This window comes from Argentina silus (assembly GCF_951799395.1).
Source record: "Argentina silus genome assembly, chromosome: 22".
NCBI lineage: Eukaryota > Metazoa > Chordata > Actinopteri > Argentiniformes > Argentinidae > Argentina > Argentina silus.
Genome location: NC_139676.1, coordinates 11273999 through 11293998, shown reverse-complemented (window position 1 = coordinate 11293998; position 20000 = coordinate 11273999). Strand labels below are relative to the sequence as shown.

Sequence of the window (20000 nt, the reverse complement as noted above, 5' to 3'; positions counted from 1 at the left end):
CAGAACGCAAACCACACCTTCCACAACTCCTGCAACTCCAACAACCAGGCCTACAAAGCTAAAAAGAACGAGGCCCCGCCCGCTCGCACCCACCTCCCGGGACCCCCCGACTCCCTCCTGGTGCCCCTGGACCAACCGGTGCCCGGCAACTGGGTGGTGGTCCAAGAGGAGGACTTTGTCCTCATGCTGGCCATGTATCAGTCTCACCTGGCGGAGGACTTGTTTGCGGCGCCGAGCGCCGCCTTAGAGGACGGCCTCATCCACCTGATCTACGTCAGGGCGGGTATATCGCGCACGGCCCTGCTACGGCTCTTCCTGGCGATGGAGAAGGGAGCACATCTGGCTAACAACTGCCCACACCTGGTGTACGCTAAGGTGAGGGCGCTGAGGCTGGAGCCCTACTCGCCCAAGGGAGTCATCACGGTGGATGGAGAGGTGGTGGAATATGGGCCGGTGCAGGCCCAGGTTCATGGTGGGCTGGCCAGGCTCATCACTGGATAATTAAAAACTGCACCTGCTGTTAGCATAGCATAAGCATTTTCAGTTGATAATTAACATCTAGTGGAATTTGGAAAGCTGGGAAGGCTATGCTCCGTTAACAGCTAGCATTAGCATTGTCTGCACTCCAATGAACGCCTACTGGAAAGCTGGAGTGGCTAGTCGATAACAGTTGGTCTTAGCACAACTAGCCGGTTTGGTTAACATTCTACCGTCTCCTCAGAATTTATGCTTTGAACCTAACCTAATCTAATCTAATTGAAAGTGCCATGATACAAGACCAAGGTTAGAAATCCTAAACTTCACAATGGGTATGTTTTTTTGTTTTTGTTTTTGTTTTTTTAAATCAAGACCAATGCTCCCCATCTCCTTTCCCCAATTTGTTAGGGCTTTTTCAAAGATGGCCGCCCACAATCACAAGGCACACACACACACACACACACACACACACACACACACACAGTGCCTAGTAGTCTCTCACTCTGCTAGGCATATTTATCAGTACGGGGGGGGGTATGTAGCTGTGCTGCCATCTCAACTTGAATTATCTCCTCATATGCAACGGCTCTTGGACTCATGCCTTCTCCACAGCTCTTTCTCTGCGGAGTGGAAACATGGAAGATACGCAGCCGCGGGAGCCGCGGGAGCCGCTGAGCGGTCGCAGTGACATTATCATCACAAACCCTCTCAGTTGAACTCAAGCCGTTAGGGCTTAGTACTCTTTCTCGCGACCTTTCCGAAACTAATGAACCACAATAGAAAGTGAGCCATGCGTTGAAGACTTGAAGATGTCAAAGGCTTATGTTAAACCCTAGGCCTAGACCCTGACCTGACCCAAGGCTGCTCTTGCTGTCCCCTCCCCCCCATAATAGGATTGGATGGGTTGACTGTGGATGGGATTATTGCTGTGACCGTAGAAACAGAATTGTGGTTCCATGGCTGTGACACACCTCATCAACTCCATGGCCTCTTCAGTTAACCAGCTGCCTGACACCTGCTGTACAGGCAAACGGGTACAACGAAGGGGACACACCTGACCAGCAAAACCCATGTTGGAATTTCCCGAATTGGAATTACGTTTTGGTTAGGGTTAGGCTTAAGAATTAGGCTTAAGGAAGGTCACTTCAGTCTCACCCACCTGTAAACAGATACACTAGAGTACAGAATCAAGTCGTTTGATACTGTATGTGATTTGTGTACCTCATTCTTACCATGGACCACTAGTTTTAAAACACTGAAAGTAAACAAGAGGAACGCACCCCTGTCCTGTGTAGCTGAAAAGCTTGTCCTGCAGATGAAACAGCAGCAGCAGTACAGGTTAGGTGATTGATGACTTTGTATTGGCTGTATCAGGTCTCTGGCTGTAGCCCCCCCCCTCCCAATCTCCTCATCCTCCCCCCTCCATCCATCCATCCATCCTCCTCTCGGCACTGCAGTGCTCTGCAGAGTAGACCCAGTCCTCTATCTGTGTGCCGGTGCAGCTACCACACACACATACACACACACACACACACACACACACACACACACACACCCCTCTGGGAGATCTCCCAGCCATCAGCACCTAGGTGTCCTTATCATCCAGCTTTAACCCACAGGAAATGATGAACTATGAAATGATGACTAAGGTATGTAAAAAGGTTTACCTGAAGTGAGCTAGCTACACACACACACACACACACACACACACACACACTGAACCCTCATGAGGACAAATATTCTGCCTTAAAGGAAGGAGAGAAGCCTGGTTGAGTAAACAGCACATTGGCCAGTGGGATGAAGGGAAGGAGGGGAGGGAGGAAAGATGAAGAGGGGAGGGGAGGGAGGAAGGGAGGGAGGGAGGGAGGGAGAGAGGAGGGAAGTATTGACTTGTTAAATGCTGCATGAGAAACCAGCCTTGTGGTCTTGGCAGGACGCAATTCCCCTCCGTAGACAGACAGACTGAGGATAATCAACATAATAATCAACTCTGACACTGTGAAAGAAAAGGATATGTGTATATTCATAAATATATTTCAGATATCAAAATATATATTGAAGGAAGACATGTTGTTTCCCTTTGTATTCCTGTGGTAGGAGAATGTGTTGAGCCACCGGTGGTGAGACTCTAAACTGAAGGCCCTGCGCCATATGACTGAGTGCGTATTTGGGCCACCGAAAATTCCCCAGAATGCATCATGTTTCATGTTGACGTGTTACCTAGCGACCGTGCAATGATTGTGTGTGTGTGTTTTGATGCCTTCAGTTGTCTGAGGTAGAGTATATGTTTCTGCCATGATAGTCAAGACCAAAAATTATATATTTAAAAAAATAAAAAAAGGAAACAAATATGATGTAATATCCAGCTCAGCTAACACAATGAAAGCACCTTCCATTGATGTTTAAAAAGACAGTATTGATTTGTTGTGATTTGTATCCCCTTATGAAGAAGCACATCTGGCACTCCATCCTGTTAATTAACTGATTGCCCCTTTTTATGCACTTCCTTATTTTACATACTGGTAATCAATGAAGCACCACACAGGAAATGATGAAGACGATGGTGCTGAAGGTACTAGTATACTGTGGTGAATCAGAACACACCCTTGTTATGTTTAGTTGTCATTAGAGTGACTGAATGAGAAAATATGGTGGCGATGGTTTGTAAGAGTGCATGTATACTTGTGTGCAGTTGTTGTTGTTGTGGAGCCTAGTTTTAAAGCCCCCCACACACACACACACACACACACAAAAAAGTCTGTTCCTAAGGCTCTGGGACAAGGTTGCCTCTAAGCGCTGATCTTGGATCAGCTTACCCATATTAAAAGATCAGCACCTATGGATAATTACACCATTCGCTATGCAAAGTCTACCTACCATGATGAGTGAATGATTCTGTCCTTGTGTGTAACTGTGTTTGGCGTGCCTTTAAACATGTTGCCCCTAGTGGTGAAAGAAGGATTGTACTGTGCTGTATATGATGTGTAGGGCCTAGGGTTTTTCCTAGTCAGGGAAAAAACTGCGTCCTAATGATGAGCCACAGTAGAGACTTGGAGCACAAATTGATGACACTTTATGGGGGTTCCACTGTGACAAAACCCCTCTCCTTCCTGTATCCATCCCGCTCATTTCTCCCTTTCATACGTTATGTCCTCATTGACCTCCTTATGAGGTGATTTACTGACGGAGATCAAGCCTGTTGAATAAACACTCTGGTTGATTGAGAATAGGAACTTGGGTTCCATTAAGGGTGTCCCAGTTTGTAAAAACTTTGACACTTTTAAACCACAAGAATCCTCATGTTGGCAGTTGAAGTTGTACCGTAAAGCTGGTGAAAGATCCTCAACCTACTTCTATCACCATCTCCCAAAGATGCTGGCTGGGTTTGTAGAAGACATTGCTGTATGAAGTCTGACTGCTGCTTCTAAACTTTGTTGTCTTATTAATTGTGTGTTTCAGGTGTATATTACGGTGAAGGGAACACATACTGGTACTGTTCTTTTGATAAATCTGATTGATTGATACTTTCTTTACTTGATAATGAAGTTGAATTTATAGAGCTCTATTTTTCCACTTGGCAAATGTCTGTAATTTTTTTAAAAGATTGAAAACCAAAACATTCAACAAGAGTGTTTGTTTTTGAATAAAAAAATTAATGATCTGAAGTTCAGGTTTTTTTTGTGCTTTTTTTTTGGGGGGGGGGGGGGGGGGGGTTGCGGGGGATGAAATTTAAACAGCAAGCTACTCTGTTGACCTAACTGAAATCCACCACAAGCGACACCTTTGTTAACATGGTACTGCTTGCAAAGTTTAATGCATCACTTTATACAGTTATTTTAACGCAACAAAAGAGAAACTGTAAAAAATTACAAATGAACAAAACAAAAAACAAAAAACAAAAGAAACAATCACACACACTCAGCAATTTATACACATAGGCCCCAAGCATTCACAACATGACCACTTAAGAACTCAAGTTTCAGTTAAATATATATGTATTTATATATTTATATATAAGTCATGACTTCTGTACAGTGGGAATCAGGCTACAAATCATAAGTTTATTAGTTTTTACCGATACAGGCCACTGTGGAAATGTAGACATCATACAGTCAAGTCTTGTGTAACCCGTGAAGGGCTTAAAGCAACATGTTACATGCTTTGGCTGGAAATCTCATCATAATAATAATCATAATAATAAATGAGCAGTCTGAATAATATACACATACACAGAAAATAGTAGATAGCATGTGCTTGATATCCTCTGCAGGTTCTACAAGACCGAGGCCTTGCAGCTTCACATTTTCTCTTTTTCTTTTTTTGCCATGGTGGAGAAAGTAAGGAACAGAAAAGAGAAGAGAAGGAAAAAAGGAAGGAAGGAAGGGAACGCAGAGACAGAAAAGAGAGGAAGGAGGTCTTGGGCCTGTTCAGTGGGGTGAAATGCTATGGAGCGTACACAGATGATCCCTGTCGGACAGGCATACCAAGTGTGTGATGGAGAAGCAGAGTGGGAGCTCCACACGTCACATTTCCACCCAAGGCTACGTGCTACAAGTCCTGCAGCCATAGGAGAGCAAAGAATGGGTCTAAAGAGCCTATGATTGGCAGCTAAAAAAGGGAGGGGGGGGGGGGGGTAGGGAGGAGGAGGATAGGAAGAAAGTCAAGGAGGAGGAAGAGAAGTAATGGAAGCCCGGTAGCCATGCCCGGTACAGGAATGTCAGTTTAAAAAAGGTGCAGGGGGGGTGGGGGGGGGGGGCGGGAGAAAAAGAGAGGAAAAAAAAAAACAAGGACATCCTATTCACCTGTTCTTTTCTTCATAACAATCAGGGTTTTTTTTTTTTTTTTGCTCTTGCTCGTATTGATTTACAATGGCACACTGTACTCGACCCATTGTAGTCTCTGACCCAGGAACACTGGTGCAGTTTTAAGATCTTTGTTCAAGTAAAAGATTAGCAACTCCCTTTAGCTTAGTTCACAGGTAAGCAAGCACAGGCGGGGTAAAGTATGCCTGACCTAGAATATCTGGTTAAGTAAGAGTGTAATATCGTAGAAGGGATGTCACAAAGAAAATGTAAACACAGGTAGTTCTTGTCGCCCAGGAAGCACTATTTCAGAACCAGGTTGGGTTGGGGTATAAAATCTGGCCACTTTCTTTCACAGTAACTCTGATACAGCCTCTGAGCACATATTGAATTGAACCACTGCCCCCTGGTGGTAGCACAGGGAATAGTCCGCTGCATTCATAAATAACACTGACCCTTTTAACACAGATCAAAGCATGTTTAAATAAAGTTACAACAACTCAAATAATGAGGGAAAAACTTTTAAATAATGACTATGCCAGGTGGCATGTTGTCACAAGTGCCATATTTCCTGGTTTTTGGGGACAGAACTCTGATATTGGGGACAATTAGTCATACCCAACACTGTGTTTCGGTTCAGTCAGGGCAAAACAAAATATCCAAAATAACAGTCAAGCATAATAATAATGATCATATCAAAACCTTCAGCATGTTATAAACACCCAAACTCAGTCTGCAATCCTGTAACCACTCAACTCTGTAGCTGAACGCGCAACATTTGAGAAGAACATCGGAATACAATTGACTGAAGCCGTGTAATGTTAACTTAGCCATTTAAACTTGGGGCGTGGGCAGAGGTTGCTCCCCCGAAAAAAGAAACAGATCTGGGTTCAGGTTAAATTTCGCTCCCAATTGTGTCATGTCTGAGGAAAACCGATCCTAGATCTGCACTCGGAGGGCAACCTCTGCAGAGAGAAGAAGAAACACTGGAACTAGGTGAGTTGGTAAATATACAGCATCAACTATGAAGCGTGGGACAAGCAGATCTGTACACATGTGGTCTGAGAACAGAGTAGGAACAACAACAACAACAATTCAAGTAAGGCAACATGTTGAGATGAGACTCGTGAACGGAGGAGTGGATGGCGCTGTTTGCTCGTGTCATGTGCGGTAGTGGATGAGCCCACCTCGGCCACCCAAAGGCTGAGTCTCCTAAAGTCTTTTTCCTCGATTCCTTGCATCCTCTCTCCTTGGCTCGTTTAAAAAAAAACAAAGTGCATCTGAGGGGAAGGTCTGACGAAGACAAGAACCTCAGGCTTTCTCCTCGAATGAGTTTTTTTTTGCAGAGGAGGGTGAGGGGAGAGGACGCAAGGGATGGAAGAAAGACTTTTGAGATTCAACCAATACATGAGGGGAGGAGGGGGAGAGGATTGTGGGATAGCTCTGGAGGACCACTCTGAAAGACCAGCCCCATGACTCTGCTGCAGGTCAGATAGAGAATGACATCATTCAATCGAAATTGCCGAGGGGAACAAACTGTGGCTACTTTGATTCCCTTCTTAAACTATAGAATATACTGTATCAAGTTGGCTTTAAAAATAAAAAAAAGTCATTTAGTTCTTGACTGAGCTACAATGGGATGTTTATACACAGTGACAAAGGTGTTCAGCTGACCATGTCAGCTTCCGATGTATATATATATATATATTTATTAATCGAAACCCTAATTCACACACAAACAAGGCCGGACTGAGCCGAGCCTTAGTGGGCTGGCCTGGTTACATCCACACCCTATTTGCTGGAAAAGTGCTGGAAAGGACCGTGAGAAATGAAAAATATTCAAGCCAGCACATCATATAACGGCTCTGGTCAGCCCTGTGGTGTGAAAAGCCCATAGATGTCCTTCTAATATAGAGCCAGGTCTACTTCCCCAGAGAGAAGAGCTATACAGCAGCGTGGGATAGGTTGACCTCCAGAGCCTCCGTGAGGTGATTATGTAAACTTGTCACTCAATGTTGTCAGCGTGTTTTGGTGCGAACGATTGGCGGGCCAGCAAGGAAAGTCTAGTGATGATGCTGTGGCGGGCAGTTTTAAAACATTCAGATTATAGTGTGTGTGTGTGTGTGTGTGTGTGTGTGTGTGTGTGTGTGTGTGGAAAGAAAGAGAGAGAGAGAGAGAGAGTGAGAGAGCGAGCGAGAGAGAAGGGCAAAAAGCGAACAACCAGTAACATCTACTTTTAAAAGAAATCCACTCGTCAACATGTCAAAGAATGACCTCTCAGGCGAGATTGTCTGTTTGATTGGATTGGAGTGCAGGTTGGTAGAGCTAAAGGGTGCCTACAAGGGTCAGAGAGCTGGGCATGCTGGGAAACGTAGTTCTTTGATGAACCCCAGCATTTGAATCAACCCCGGTTGCCCTTTGACCCCTGATGATTCCGGGACATCATGGCAACATTTTAGAAAGTCTCCATTTCGTCCGATCCAACTGATACGACTGGGAGGAAATTTGTGCAAACCCCCATTTTTTTTTTTTTGTCCCTCCTTCAGGTAATTCCACTCCCTCTCACAGCAGCTAAAGGAGAACGCAGAGGAAAAGTCAATGGCTCCTTTTCCCAACCTGGCTTCCCTCTCCTCCCTCTGCTCCCTTCCCTCCCACAGTCAAGGCCTATGGAGGCCTGGGAGGGACAAAAGGTGTGTTGTCCTCCAGTCCAGGCTCTTGTTCATTTGTCTGTGTGTCCCTGAGTGCTCCGAGTGTCCAGTACAGGGGGGTCCACATAGCGTAGGGTGGGAGGGGGGGGGGCCATAAGGTCAGAGCAGGGGGGGAGTGAGTGGCCTACATCCCCCATTCGACTCCTACACCGCCCTCCCCTCCCCCACCTCCCTTCCTCCTTCCATGTGAGCACACCTGGTCTCTGTAGAGACACTGCAGGAGAGCAGATACACACGTCATCATTATACGCCCATATTTGGACATGTTTCCTTTTCCTATGAAACACCACAATCAGCTGTCCTCCTCTAGTAGTAGTTAGAGGGTGTGGGGGGCAGTGGAAACGGGGGGGGGGGGGGGCAGGAGAGGGGCACGAGGATGGCACAGGGGTTATGGGCACTGGGCAGCGGTTGGGCGTTGGGTAGAGGGGCGGTTCGGGGGCTGAAGGGACACAGTGCAGCTCGAAGGAGGTCGATGATGATGAGGAAGAGGAAGATGAGGTGGGGGGTTGGGGGGGGGGGGGAGGCACTTACTTATCCTCTATGTAGTCGTGGATGCCGACGTTCGCCAGGGCAGCACGGTACTGCAGCAGCACGCCGCGAACGCTCTTCACAAAGCCTTTGGACAGCGGGAACAGGGGGAACCCGATGTCCGGGTAGCCGCTCCGCTCCGGCAAGAAGCTCCGGTAGCTCTTCCTCCTCTTCTTAGGCCGCACCGCCGGCTGGCTTCCGGTCCCCGACGCGGCCAAGTCCGAGGACGAAGCGCCGCCTCGTACCATGGTAACGACAACGGAAGACCCAGTCTCGGGTACCGAGGACGTCGTCACACCGGCGCCTTCACAGTCCGAGTTCTGGCTCAGCTCCGCGTGAGAGGCGGCGGTCGTAGAAGGGCTCAACCCTGAGTCCTCCAGCTCCTCCTCCGTCCCCGTCCCGGTCTCGTCGGGCTTGCTGGGGCTGCTGTGGGCCACCGCCACGGGCCCTGACCCCAGGGGCAGCTGCTCGTCCAGGGGCTCCTCCGAGGGAGGCCTGTCCCTGGACGACCGGACCCGGGGCGGGGGACCCCTCTCGGCCGACTCGTGGAGCTCCAGCCAGACCTCCAGGCGGTGGACCAGCTTCCAGCCGTTGGAGGTGAAGTGCTGTTGGATCTCTTGCTGGAAGACCTCCACAGGGTTCTGGAGGAGCTGGGTCATGGACTGGACCATCTTGATGAGGGCCATCTCGTTGTAGCAGCGGCTGTTCTCGTAGCCCTCCTGCAGGCCACGGTCGCTGTCGAAGCCAGCCTCGTTGTAGTAGGGCTCGTTCACCAGGATCAAGCCTGATGGGAAGGGGACAGACACAGACAGACAGACAGACAGACAGAGACAGAGACAGAGACAGACACAGACACACACACACACACACACACACACACACACACACATTTAGTACTTCATTTGGATCCATAAATAGGCATTGAGGGCAATGGACCCAAATGTAAATGTTTGTCCTTTCTCCCCTACATATGAAAGTTCAAATCACAATTGTCAGCCATAAACCCCTTTTATAAAGGACCTAAACATACAACGTCTATGGCAAAGAAATCATGAATAAGCCCATTATCTTTTTATAGCCACAAATCCTACGATTCCTTCCAAATGCGTGAGCTGAGAGTGAGGGGGTTAGATCACAGCAGGTCTGCCCGTCTCTCCCATCCGCATGGCTAGAGAGGGATCCTGGCTGATCGTGGGTGACACTCACTGCAGCCGGCACAGACATGAGCGATCGAGGGCATGAATAAAACATAAGACTTCTGCTGCAGGGAGGACACGACGAGATGTGTGCGTGTGTGTTTGTGTGGGGGGGGGGGGTGCTTCGGGTCAAGGTGAAGAGGAGGTTGAGTCGTGTGTGTCTGTGTGTTTGTGTGTGTCTGTGCGTGTGTGTGTATGCACACACGCACTAATGGTCAGGGTGGAGGGGAGGTTGAGTCGTGTGTGTGCGTGTGTCTAGGGAGGCCATTGCAACTTACCTTGGATGGAGATGAGCACTTGCAGCAGGCTGGACTTGCTGGTCCACCTCTCTGTGCCCTGGAGAAGGACAGAGGATCAGGACAGAACAATCAAATCAACAGAGAGTGCACCATACATGACTAACTAAGACAGTAAAACACAACGGCATCATCATGCTGTGGGGATGTTTTTCAGCGGCAGGGACTGGGAGACTAGTCAGGATCGAGGGAAAGATGAACGGAGCAAAGTACAGAGAGATCCTTGATGAAGTCCTGAGTGCTCTGGAACAGGTCCTCAGACTGGGGCAAAGGTTCACCTTCCAACAACCCTAAGCACACATTCAAGACAACGCAGGAGTGGCTTCGGGACAAGTCTCTGAATGTCCTTGAGTGGCCCAGCCAGAGCCCGGACTTGAACCCGATCGAACGTCTCTGGAGAGACCTGAAAATAGCTGTGCACCGACGCTCCCCATCCAACCTGACAGAGCTTGAGAGGATCTGCAGAGAAGAATGGGAGAAACTACCCAAATACAGGTGTGCCAAGCTTGTAGCATCATACCCAAGAAGAGAGGCTATAATCGCTGCCGAAGGTGCTTCAACAAAGTACCGAGTAAAGGGTCTGAATACTTACGTAATATCAGTTTTTTATTTGTATATACATATATAAATAAATAAAAGTCGGTATGTATATTTGCGTGTATATATAGACACTGTTCTAGACTACTGAAATGCACCTCAAGGCCAAAAGTCAGAGGTGGGTTACCTTTCCGATCCAGGTGCCCAGCAGGCTGACGCAGACCTTGCCGTTGTCGTACAGGTTGGGGTTGAGGCGCCCGCTGCACTGGGACAGGTAGCGGAAGAACGGGGGCACAGACGGGTAGATGTTGGGCAGCTGGATGTCAAACAGGAACAGGCCGTCCTCGTACGGGGTCCGCGTGGGACCCTTGATCAGGGCAGAGAACAGGTCCTATAGGGGGAGAGAGGGGACGACTCTTCGATTAGTGCATAGGAGCCACTATGTCTGGGACTTCAAAACTGGAGCCACCGGTAGATTAATGCAATGTTTTCTAAATTATGAGGCTACTTTCACTTTTCACATTGAAAGAGCTCTCTTGTGGTGTGTGTGTGAGCGTACCATGCGGTCCTCGAAGGTCTTGACCATGATACCGTCGGGTAGGGAGGTGGCCAACAGGGCCATCTCCTTCCTCACGGTGCTGAAGAACTTCTTGGCCTCGGCAGGCTGGAACTCCAGCTTCTTCCCGGAGTGTGTTTCTGTGGAGACATATAGACAGGCATGGTCATAAACAGACACACCTTGGCCATCAGTCAGTACACACACACCCTGGCCATCAGACAGAATTAGACACGTTTAAAACGTCATACCTCTTAAGTCATGTAATAAACTTATTATGGTCGAAGTAAAGAGAGAATAGGGGCCAGTGTGTTAAATGCAATGGGGGATTCCGGATCATAGAGGAGTTAGATTGGTTAAAACAACATAGTGGAAACACAACCTTGCTTTGACTTTGAAAATCAGATCAGATCAGAGATTAGGACAAAGCTAACCCTGGCTAACCCTCGAACACATCCTTCTACTTGTGGTTAAGTTGGGGAGAAGGCAATTTAAGAAGTATTGGTACTGGGATTCGGTTCTCACCTGGTGCCCACTCCAACACAGAGAACACCTCCCCCTTGGCGCTGGTGAAGGTGACCCCAGGCTTGCCCCCGCTTTGCTGGCACAGGACAGGCGTGTCGCTGGGCCACTCCGGGCACCCCACAGGGGTCTGCGCCTCCTGTTGGGGTCTCTCCTCGCTTGCTTTCTCCCCTCCCTCTGTGCCTCCCCCACCACCTCCACCTCCTCCACCACCACCTCCCCCTCCGGCCTCCACCACAGCCTCCATCTTCTCCTCCTCTACAATGGCCACGTTGTCCAGGGTCTTCCTCAGGTTCTCCTGGAGCTTCTTGATGTCGTCCAGGAAGCGCTTCTCCTTGGTGGGCTTCTCCGGGGCGGCCACAGGGGTCCCCGCCGCGTTGGTTGCCCCGGCACCGGTGCTGCTAGCTGCGTTGTTGGTGGCAGCAGTGGGCTCCGCGCCGGTGGGTGAGGTCGGGGAACCGCCCGTCCATAGCTGTTCCACTGTCATGTTCTTCAGGCTCTCCAGGATCTTAAGGGCCTCCCTCAGCTCGCAGAAGCCCCGTGGCGTGCCCTTTTCTCTGGGCTTGTCCCCGCCGTCACCTGCCCCCCCCGGGGTGGTTCCTCCACCGGCCGGGCTAGCTGCCGCCACCGCCCCCTCTGGATCTTCCCCGGCTGAAGAGGGTTTTAGCGGGATGGTGGCCCCCTCCTCTGGGAAGAGGATGAGGGGGGAGGCGGGGCCGGTGGGGGTGGGGGCGGGGGTGGAGGCGTTGTTGTCATGGGCGGGGTGCTGGTCGTCCTCGTTTAGGCCGTTGTCCGTCTCCCAGCTGTCGCTCTCGTCCTCCCACTCCTCCGTGGACAGGCCGCTGCTGGTCTCCTCCACAGAGTCGTAGTCCGTCTCCTCGATCTCTGACTCCACATTGTACAGGTGCTGGGGGAAGGGAGGGGAGGGGAGGGGGGAAGGGAGGGGAGGGAGGGGTTAGAGGGCAAATGGAAACTTTCATAATCAGTCCTCAATCATTTGGTATTGCTCATTCTTATTTATTGAGCTTTTCATGTGAATGTTATAGATATGTGAAGACAAAAATAAAAATATAGTGTTTTGTATAATTCATATCACAGCACTGAATAACTGACTAATAAGCACAGATTAGGACTACATCTCCCATGATTACCTGGGGCAGGACGACGGTCATGGAGTTGTCGGCCCACACCACCTCCACCTTGCTGCTCACGTCCACTCTGGACACCTGACCCACTGACGTCTAGGAGACATGAAGGGATCGGGATCAGAAGAGACAACAATTCACCATTTCCCTACAGCAAGCCACCTTAGTATTGAAGAAATAAAAAAATAATATTAAAAAAAGAGGACATACTTTTTCTGCCGTTACCTCGTTCTCGCAGTCGGCCGACTGCCCGTTCTCAGAGTTCCCGATCCTGATGACGATGTCTGTGGTGCGGAAGTGGAAGTCGGGGTGGTCGGCGATGTCGTACACACTCACGTCCTCCTCCTCTCCGATCACCTAGAGGAGAGAAAGAAAAGAAAGATGAGAAAAGAAAAAAGAAAAGCCACCACCTATTCGACTCAAAAGACCCTGTCTGAAGACGTCCTCCCTTGAAGACATCAGTCATCTGACATGACTCGTATCGGTGAGGGAAATCCAGTGAAAAGCCTGCTTTGACCAACACAATCCTGTCAGATGAGAGATAACATCAAGGAAAGCAGGAAGGTGGAAGAATCTAATGTAATTTTAAAGTGTCAGAACAACAGAGCCTTCGACTCTCATATTCAATATGTCTCACATTTTCATATGTGTTGTATACAACAAACTGAACAGCCTGCTGTCACGTCGCCATGGCAACCCGGCAGACACACACACACACACACACACACACACACACACACAAAGAGACACACAAACACACACACACACAGACAGACACACTGTCCTGACTGACCTCCACATTGTCGCTGGAGGCATTGAGTTTGATCCACTTCACGGCACACGTCCTCCCCTTGTGGTCTCCCGACTGGATAACCCCGTACACACCTGGGTCCTGGGAGGCTTGGGCTACAGGACGACACACGCAGACACACACACACAGACAGACACACACACACACACACACACGCAGACAGACACACACACGCAGACAGACACACACACGCAGACAGACACACACAGAAAAGTAAGCGTCTCGCTCTGTTCATCCCGATGCATCACCAAGGACACAAAACGTCAGGCTGATGAATGGCTCCCTTGTTGTTTACTCTCTACATATCCTCTCTTTATAAACCACTTTATATAGACTTCTAGACACCGTTTCAGAAAATGCCCTAAATAAAGTACAGTACACACACACCTAGACAAAGACCCCCCATTCACACTCACACACACACACACACACACAACTTACGGCGTTTGTCCACAACAAAGTCTCCGGGGCAGAACTCGTGGTTGTCCAGGTGCTGGATGGGTATGAGGTTGTTGGATCGGATCCCCGTCTCCACCCGGCCGTCCTTCCACAAGACGTCAGCAGAGGTCTTCGTAGAGACCACCTCCACTGCCACCCTGCCCCCCCACACACACACGCACAGGGAAATGGTAGAGGTTAGAATAGCCTGTCTGTGTGTGTGGGCAAGTGTGTGTGTGTGTGTGTGTGTGTGTGTGGGCGCGTGTTATAATGGCAACTAATGGGTCAGCTGCTGTGAGCTGTTCTGGATAAGAGGATGTGCTAGATAATGCATCAGACGGTCGCACGGAGAGGCAGCTACCGTACGCTCCTTGACCTGGTTATAGCCTTATCTCTCAACCCCCCCCCCCCCCTCTCTATCTATCTCTATCCATCTCTATCCATCTCCCCTGCCTGCCTGCCCCCCCCCCCTCCCACCCAAATCCCGCTCCCTCTCTCATTCATTCTCTGTCACTCACGTTTCCCTCCTGCCCATCTCCCCCATGCCATCTGTCTCCTCTCCTCTTCTAAATCATTCTGTCACTCTTCTGTCTGTCCGTCCTCCCTCCCTCCCGCTCCCCATCTAATTCCCTCAATCACTCCCCTTTCCCCCCTCTATAATTCAATCCTTCCATGCATCTCCATCTCTCTCCCTTTCTCCCTCAATCACAGGACACGGACATGATATCAGCCGCGCTAGCGAGCCACTCTCTAGGTGATTTCGCTGAGCTATATTTAACCCTCCGCCTCCGATCTCACAGGCCATTCTAGTGTGTGTGGGGGGGGGGGGGGGGGGGGGGGGAATCACAGCTTTGAAAAGTAGAAATAGACATGTAAGAATTCAAAACACAAAGCAAGGGCAAAAGGCACACTGGCATGCACGGTATAATGACTGGCTTGGAATCCAGTGTTCTCCGGGAAATCAGCCAGAGATTGATCGTAGTTTGTAAAGAGCTATCGGGGGCTCATAAGAAAGGTTGGACATTTTCTGAGAGGCGGAAGAGGGATCGATAAACACGCGTCAGTTGGGAGGGGAGGTCTTGGGTGTCCTGTCTCTGGCCTGTGTGTGTGTGTGTGTGTGTGTGTGTGTGTGTGTGTCTTGGGCGTCCGTCTCTGGCCTGTGCGTGTGTGTGGTCTCGGGTGTCTGTCTTAGGCCTACAGCGGAGGATAGGACATGATGAGATTGTATGTAATGATGATAGCGTGCGTGTGTGTGCGTGTGTGTGAGTGTGTGTGTGTGTGAGTTAAGGCCCGCAGCATTTGTCAGGGGATGTTGAATTCCAGCGAGCTACAGCACTGTATGCAGATCATCCTCTCAACAGCCAAGAAAAGAGACAGAGGAGATGGAGGTTATGGAGAGAGTTTGGAGGAGGAGAGGAAGCAAAGGGAGTTGAGTGGTGGGAAAAGGAGGGAGGGAGCGAGAAACAGATGGGCTTAGAAAATGGAGGAAGACCATCAGAGAAAGGGAGGAGCAGGTAGAAGGTAAAAGAGAGAGAGAGAGAGAGAGAGAGAGGGTGGGGTGGAAAAGACCGGCCCCTGACCTAGTCATCTGATAAATGTTGATATTTTACAAAAAAACTATCTTCTCCAATGAAAGGTGATTGACAGGTCGTCCCATCTCACCTGTCACCAGGCTTGAACTCTCGTGAGAACTTGGTCCTCTTCTTCTTGTGTTTCTTCTTCAGGTTGCGGATGGACAGAGGGATGCTCTTCTTCCTGTTGGCCCCCAGACCCCCGCTCTGGGACGACGCAGTCGAGCTGGCCGATGACGTCATCGAGCTGGTGTCATCAGTGTCCTCCGCCCCCTCGTCGTCCGCGTCCTGCTCTCCGGGCTCCGCCCACCCGCCGTCAAGGCGTTGGGGGTGGGGCTGGGCCACCCGGGAGGCGGGGGGGCCCATGGGGCCGTTGTTGGGGTGGTGGGGGGGCTGAGAGGTGGCGTCTGTGTTGTCTGGGGTCTCCGTGGAGGTGTGGTGGTCCACTGGAGGTGGGGGGGGAAAAAGACACAAACAAGATGGCCTCCGATGAGCTAAGCTTAGTTTTGTCATCGACTCCAGATAAATTCCACAAATTGAAAACCTGAGAGGACAGCAAGAAGATGGTCCAAGCATGAAGAGCACATTTCAATAGGGCAGGTTGAGCTGCATTACACCCTCCAAGAGGTTACATCATGGTAACACACTGTGAAACGACTCACTTGTGGTTTTAACTTTGGGCTCGCTCAGCCGTTTTCAGTATGAGGGTATAAGCTAAAATTACTCTGCATATTCAATGTTTTGATGACGAGCGCAGATGTATAAATAAAATAAAAAAGGGGCGTGTACCCTCTGGGCTTCCGGTCTTCTCCGCAGAGTTCTGGTTGGCACCTTGTGTGTCTGTATTCTCTGTCGCCTTCTTCCCTGCTTCCTTCCGGAACAATCTTTTCAACTGCCGGGAGAAACGCACAGAATATGGAAGAGAGAAAAACACAACAATAAAAAGGGTATTCAGAAAGAGAGAAGGATAAAACGATGTGACAGATAAGGGTCATTCATTCATTCATTCATTCTCTCTCACAAAGAGACACACACACACACACTCACTCAATCACCCTCAACCTCACCCTTCTGGCCACGGGGTCCTCAGGAAGGACGGGGGCCCCCTCCGGTCCCTCACAGGTGATGCGTGTGGTGTCTCCTTTGGCGGGGAAGACGTAGAGCGCCCTCTCTCCCAGCTGCCTCTGGGTGTGGTCGTAGTATCCCAGGCGCTTCACCCTGGAGATCATACACACACACACACACACACACACACAGACACACACACACACACACACACGTCAGATCAGATCACACTGCTAGTGTGTCTCTCCATACTATAAATACCATAGCGAAGGTAGAGAAAGCAAAGATTCAGTATAGTGTTGAATAAGACTTATTCATTATAGTTTATATGGTGGAAAATGTAGTGTGTGTGTGTGTGTGTGTGTGTGTGTGTGTGTGTGTGTGTGCGCACGCTACCTGCAGAGGTCCTCCTGTGCGATGGTGGAGGCAGGGGGGTAGACGCTGTCAGATCCTTTAGGGGAGTAACTCTTGGTGATCCACGTCACCTTCAGCTCCACCACCTGAACCTGCACGGTCACGTGACCACACAGAGACGTGTGCGTTTAGACCAATGAGATCACACCGCAGGTCTGTCTGATCTACTGGCTGATGGAGGGCCGTACCTCTGGAGGGTAATAACACTACAGCTGCGTCTTCAATTTAACATTTTAATGTGTCGACATTTGACTGATACCTGGTGCCGAGCGACACATTAACGGTGAAAGGAATGAGCCGCCCCATGCAGAGCACTTTGCGTTAGAGAAACGCAATCATCATAAGTCGAAATGCATAATAACACCAATCATAATAAGGACCATCGCTATCATATGGTTGTCACTTACCTCCTCCACGACCACCCTGAACTTGCTCTTCTTGCTGAGTACAGGTTTGACCCCCGACAGCCACTGTACGTTAGAGAAGACCTTGGCTGGACCAATCAGCACCTGGCCCGGGTAGAAGCCGTAGGCCTCGTCGAAGAACAGTCCCTGGAGAACCACAACGCCAGACGAGAGACACTTCATCTCAATAACGACTCAATAAAACAACGCGAAAAAGCGTGACGTTTTTTCCTCGTGCTAGAATGTGAAGGTTACACCAAATGTGGAAATGTTATTGGGTGGCAGTTACGAACAAAGGCAGAATGCTGAATGATAATCCCTTGTTCTCTTGTATTGTATTTTAAAAATCTTAGCGAATATGGATAGAAAAGAAAGCCCAGGTGGCATTGGCTTTCAAAGCACAATCCTTCTCTCTTTGTATGAAGCACAGACAACCTGCAACCTTAACAAGGAGGTTTGGGGTCACTTCCATTTCAACTCAATTTAAATTTGTTCCCTGAAATTGACCCCAGCCTGAATGGAATTCACCCCGGCCTTGTAACAAACTGTGCAGACGCAGACGCACACAGACAAACAGACTCTCACACACACAGACAAACAGACTCTCACACACACAGACAAACAGACTCTCACACACACACAGACAAACAGACTCTCACACACACAGACAGACTCTCACACACACACAAACAGACTCTCACACACACAGACTCTCTCTCTCTCACACACACACACACACACACACACACACACACACACACACACACACACACACACACACACACACACACACACACCCACCCTCTGGCTGACAGGGTGGTATCGAACAAAGATGGTGGCACCAACCTACCGAGTCGCTGACGTGAGGGCAGACGTCGTACAGCTTGGCACCATCCTCCACACTCATGGAACACCTACAGGGAAGAGAAGAGAGGGGTTGTCACACACACGCTCCTCACACACACACCTCACAAACACCACACACAGACACACACACCTCACAAACACCACACCGAGGACACAGTCACACCACACCAAGGAGACACACACACACACACACAAACAACCTGGCTCCATTGGACAGCTTGAGGATGATGTGATTGGTCAGGTCGTACACCTTCCCCAGCCAGAAGTCGTAGGCGATGTAGTCCCCATACATAAAAGACTGGTGGGGAAAAAAACCACAGACGACAGTTTGGTACGCTTCCCAGCTAATAACGTGTGAAAGTGTTACATTTACAATTGAGTGGTACACTTGAGTGTTAAACGGTTCATTGTTGAAGCACCGGGCTCTCCTCTTACCCAGATGTGCTGCAGGTCTTTGCTGTTGACGGGGTAAAGGACACAGTTGGTCCCCACGAGCTTCACCGCACACTCAATGTCGATGTTAATCACAATACCGCACTGGTTGTCCTGGAAACCACCCAGAATGAGAGAATATTCAACAACAACACAACTTTATTAGTCCATCTGTCATAACGGGAATGTGTCTTTTTGCGAGTCACACACACACAGAGAATTTAATCAAACATTCAGCTTCCATGTTGTTAGCTCTCTCTCTCAAATGTTCTCCATCCAATTACTGCAGCCTACAAAGTCTCCTTTGTTGTCATTGTCGGAGCTAAGCACTACGGCTTAGTCCTCTATTGGTATGCCAGTCATGTAGGGGTGTAGCTAACAGGAACATAGTGATACGGGAACATATGAGAGAGAGAGAGAGAGAGAGAGAGAAACAGAGAGAGAGAGAGAGAGAGAAACAGATAGAGAGAGAGAAAGAGAGAGAGAAACAGAGAGAGAGAGAGAGAGAGAGAAACAGAGAGAGAGAGAGAGAGAGAGAGAGAGAGAGAGGGAGAGAGAGAGAGAGAAACAGAGAGAGAGAGAGAGAGAGAGAGAGAGAGAGAGAGAGAGAGAGAGAGAGAGAGAAACAGAGAGAGAGAGAGAGAGAAACAGAGAGAGAGAGAGAGAGAAACAGAGAGAGAGAGAGAGAGAGAGAGAGAGAAACAGAGAGAGAGAGAGAGAGAGAGAGAAACAGAGAGAGAGAGAGAGAGAGCTCCTCCACTTACATTGGAATTCATCCGCCGCACCATGTCTCTAATAACGATGGATCGATCTTCAAGTTTCAGCTGTGAGAGAGAGAGAGAGAAGAGAGAGAGTGTCAGAAGATATCTGATAGACAGATATCTGAAGTGGTCTAACGTCATTGCTCATTTAGCACTACAGTGAAGGCAGAGGGAAGATGCCATCGGGGTCCCTGTCACTGTGAACCAATCACAGGCTCCGTTCCAAGATCCACAGGAGCATTCCATATAGAAGGCAATCTATGGCCAACGGAGGGCTCCATTCTAAGTGGTGCTCTGTACTCTGGTCGGAACAATGAAACACAGCCGTAGTCTTTCTGCTGGCAGACACCAATAGTGATAATAAGTAGCTGATTTCTGTTTGTTGTAGGCTGGGCTATATACAGTCTGTCTGTCTGTCTGTCTGTCTGTCTCACACAAGGGCATGCAGAGGTAATCCTTGATTGATGTGG

General features: G+C 49.3%; 2 protein-coding genes across 2 annotated transcripts in view; one reads left to right on the top strand and one right to left on the bottom strand.

Moving 5' to 3' along the window:
- Window positions 1-2264, top strand: part of LOC310821659 (sphingosine kinase 1-like) — a 23221-nt gene extending 20957 nt beyond the window's left edge. Inside the window, exon 5 of the mRNA XM_083693791.1 lies at window positions 1-2264. This exon is cut by the window's left edge and continues 409 nt beyond it. Coding sequence (XP_083549917.1) covers window positions 1-501 — 501 coding nt within the window. The 3' untranslated portion in view covers window positions 502-2264.
- A 6250-nt stretch (window positions 2265-8514) lies between these two features.
- The window catches only part of ube2o (ubiquitin-conjugating enzyme E2O), a gene marked incomplete at its 3' end in the record, with an annotated part of 22004 nt that continues 10518 nt past the window's right edge, over window positions 8515-20000 (bottom strand). The window contains exons 2-19 of the mRNA XM_083693971.1: window positions 19534-19593; window positions 18773-18883; window positions 18538-18635; window positions 18321-18384; window positions 17474-17617; window positions 17049-17158; window positions 16655-16805; window positions 16377-16479; window positions 15679-16033; window positions 14020-14174; window positions 13561-13673; window positions 12993-13124; window positions 12774-12863; window positions 11626-12529; window positions 11104-11240; window positions 10732-10935; window positions 9990-10047; window positions 8515-9299 (exon numbers count right to left, since the gene is read on the bottom strand). Coding sequence (XP_083550097.1) covers window positions 8515-9299; window positions 9990-10047; window positions 10732-10935; window positions 11104-11240; window positions 11626-12529; window positions 12774-12863; window positions 12993-13124; window positions 13561-13673; window positions 14020-14174; window positions 15679-16033; window positions 16377-16479; window positions 16655-16805; window positions 17049-17158; window positions 17474-17617; window positions 18321-18384; window positions 18538-18635; window positions 18773-18883; window positions 19534-19593 — 3774 coding nt within the window. The remainder of the gene's footprint in view (window positions 9300-9989; window positions 10048-10731; window positions 10936-11103; window positions 11241-11625; window positions 12530-12773; window positions 12864-12992; window positions 13125-13560; window positions 13674-14019; window positions 14175-15678; window positions 16034-16376; window positions 16480-16654; window positions 16806-17048; window positions 17159-17473; window positions 17618-18320; window positions 18385-18537; window positions 18636-18772; window positions 18884-19533; window positions 19594-20000) is intronic.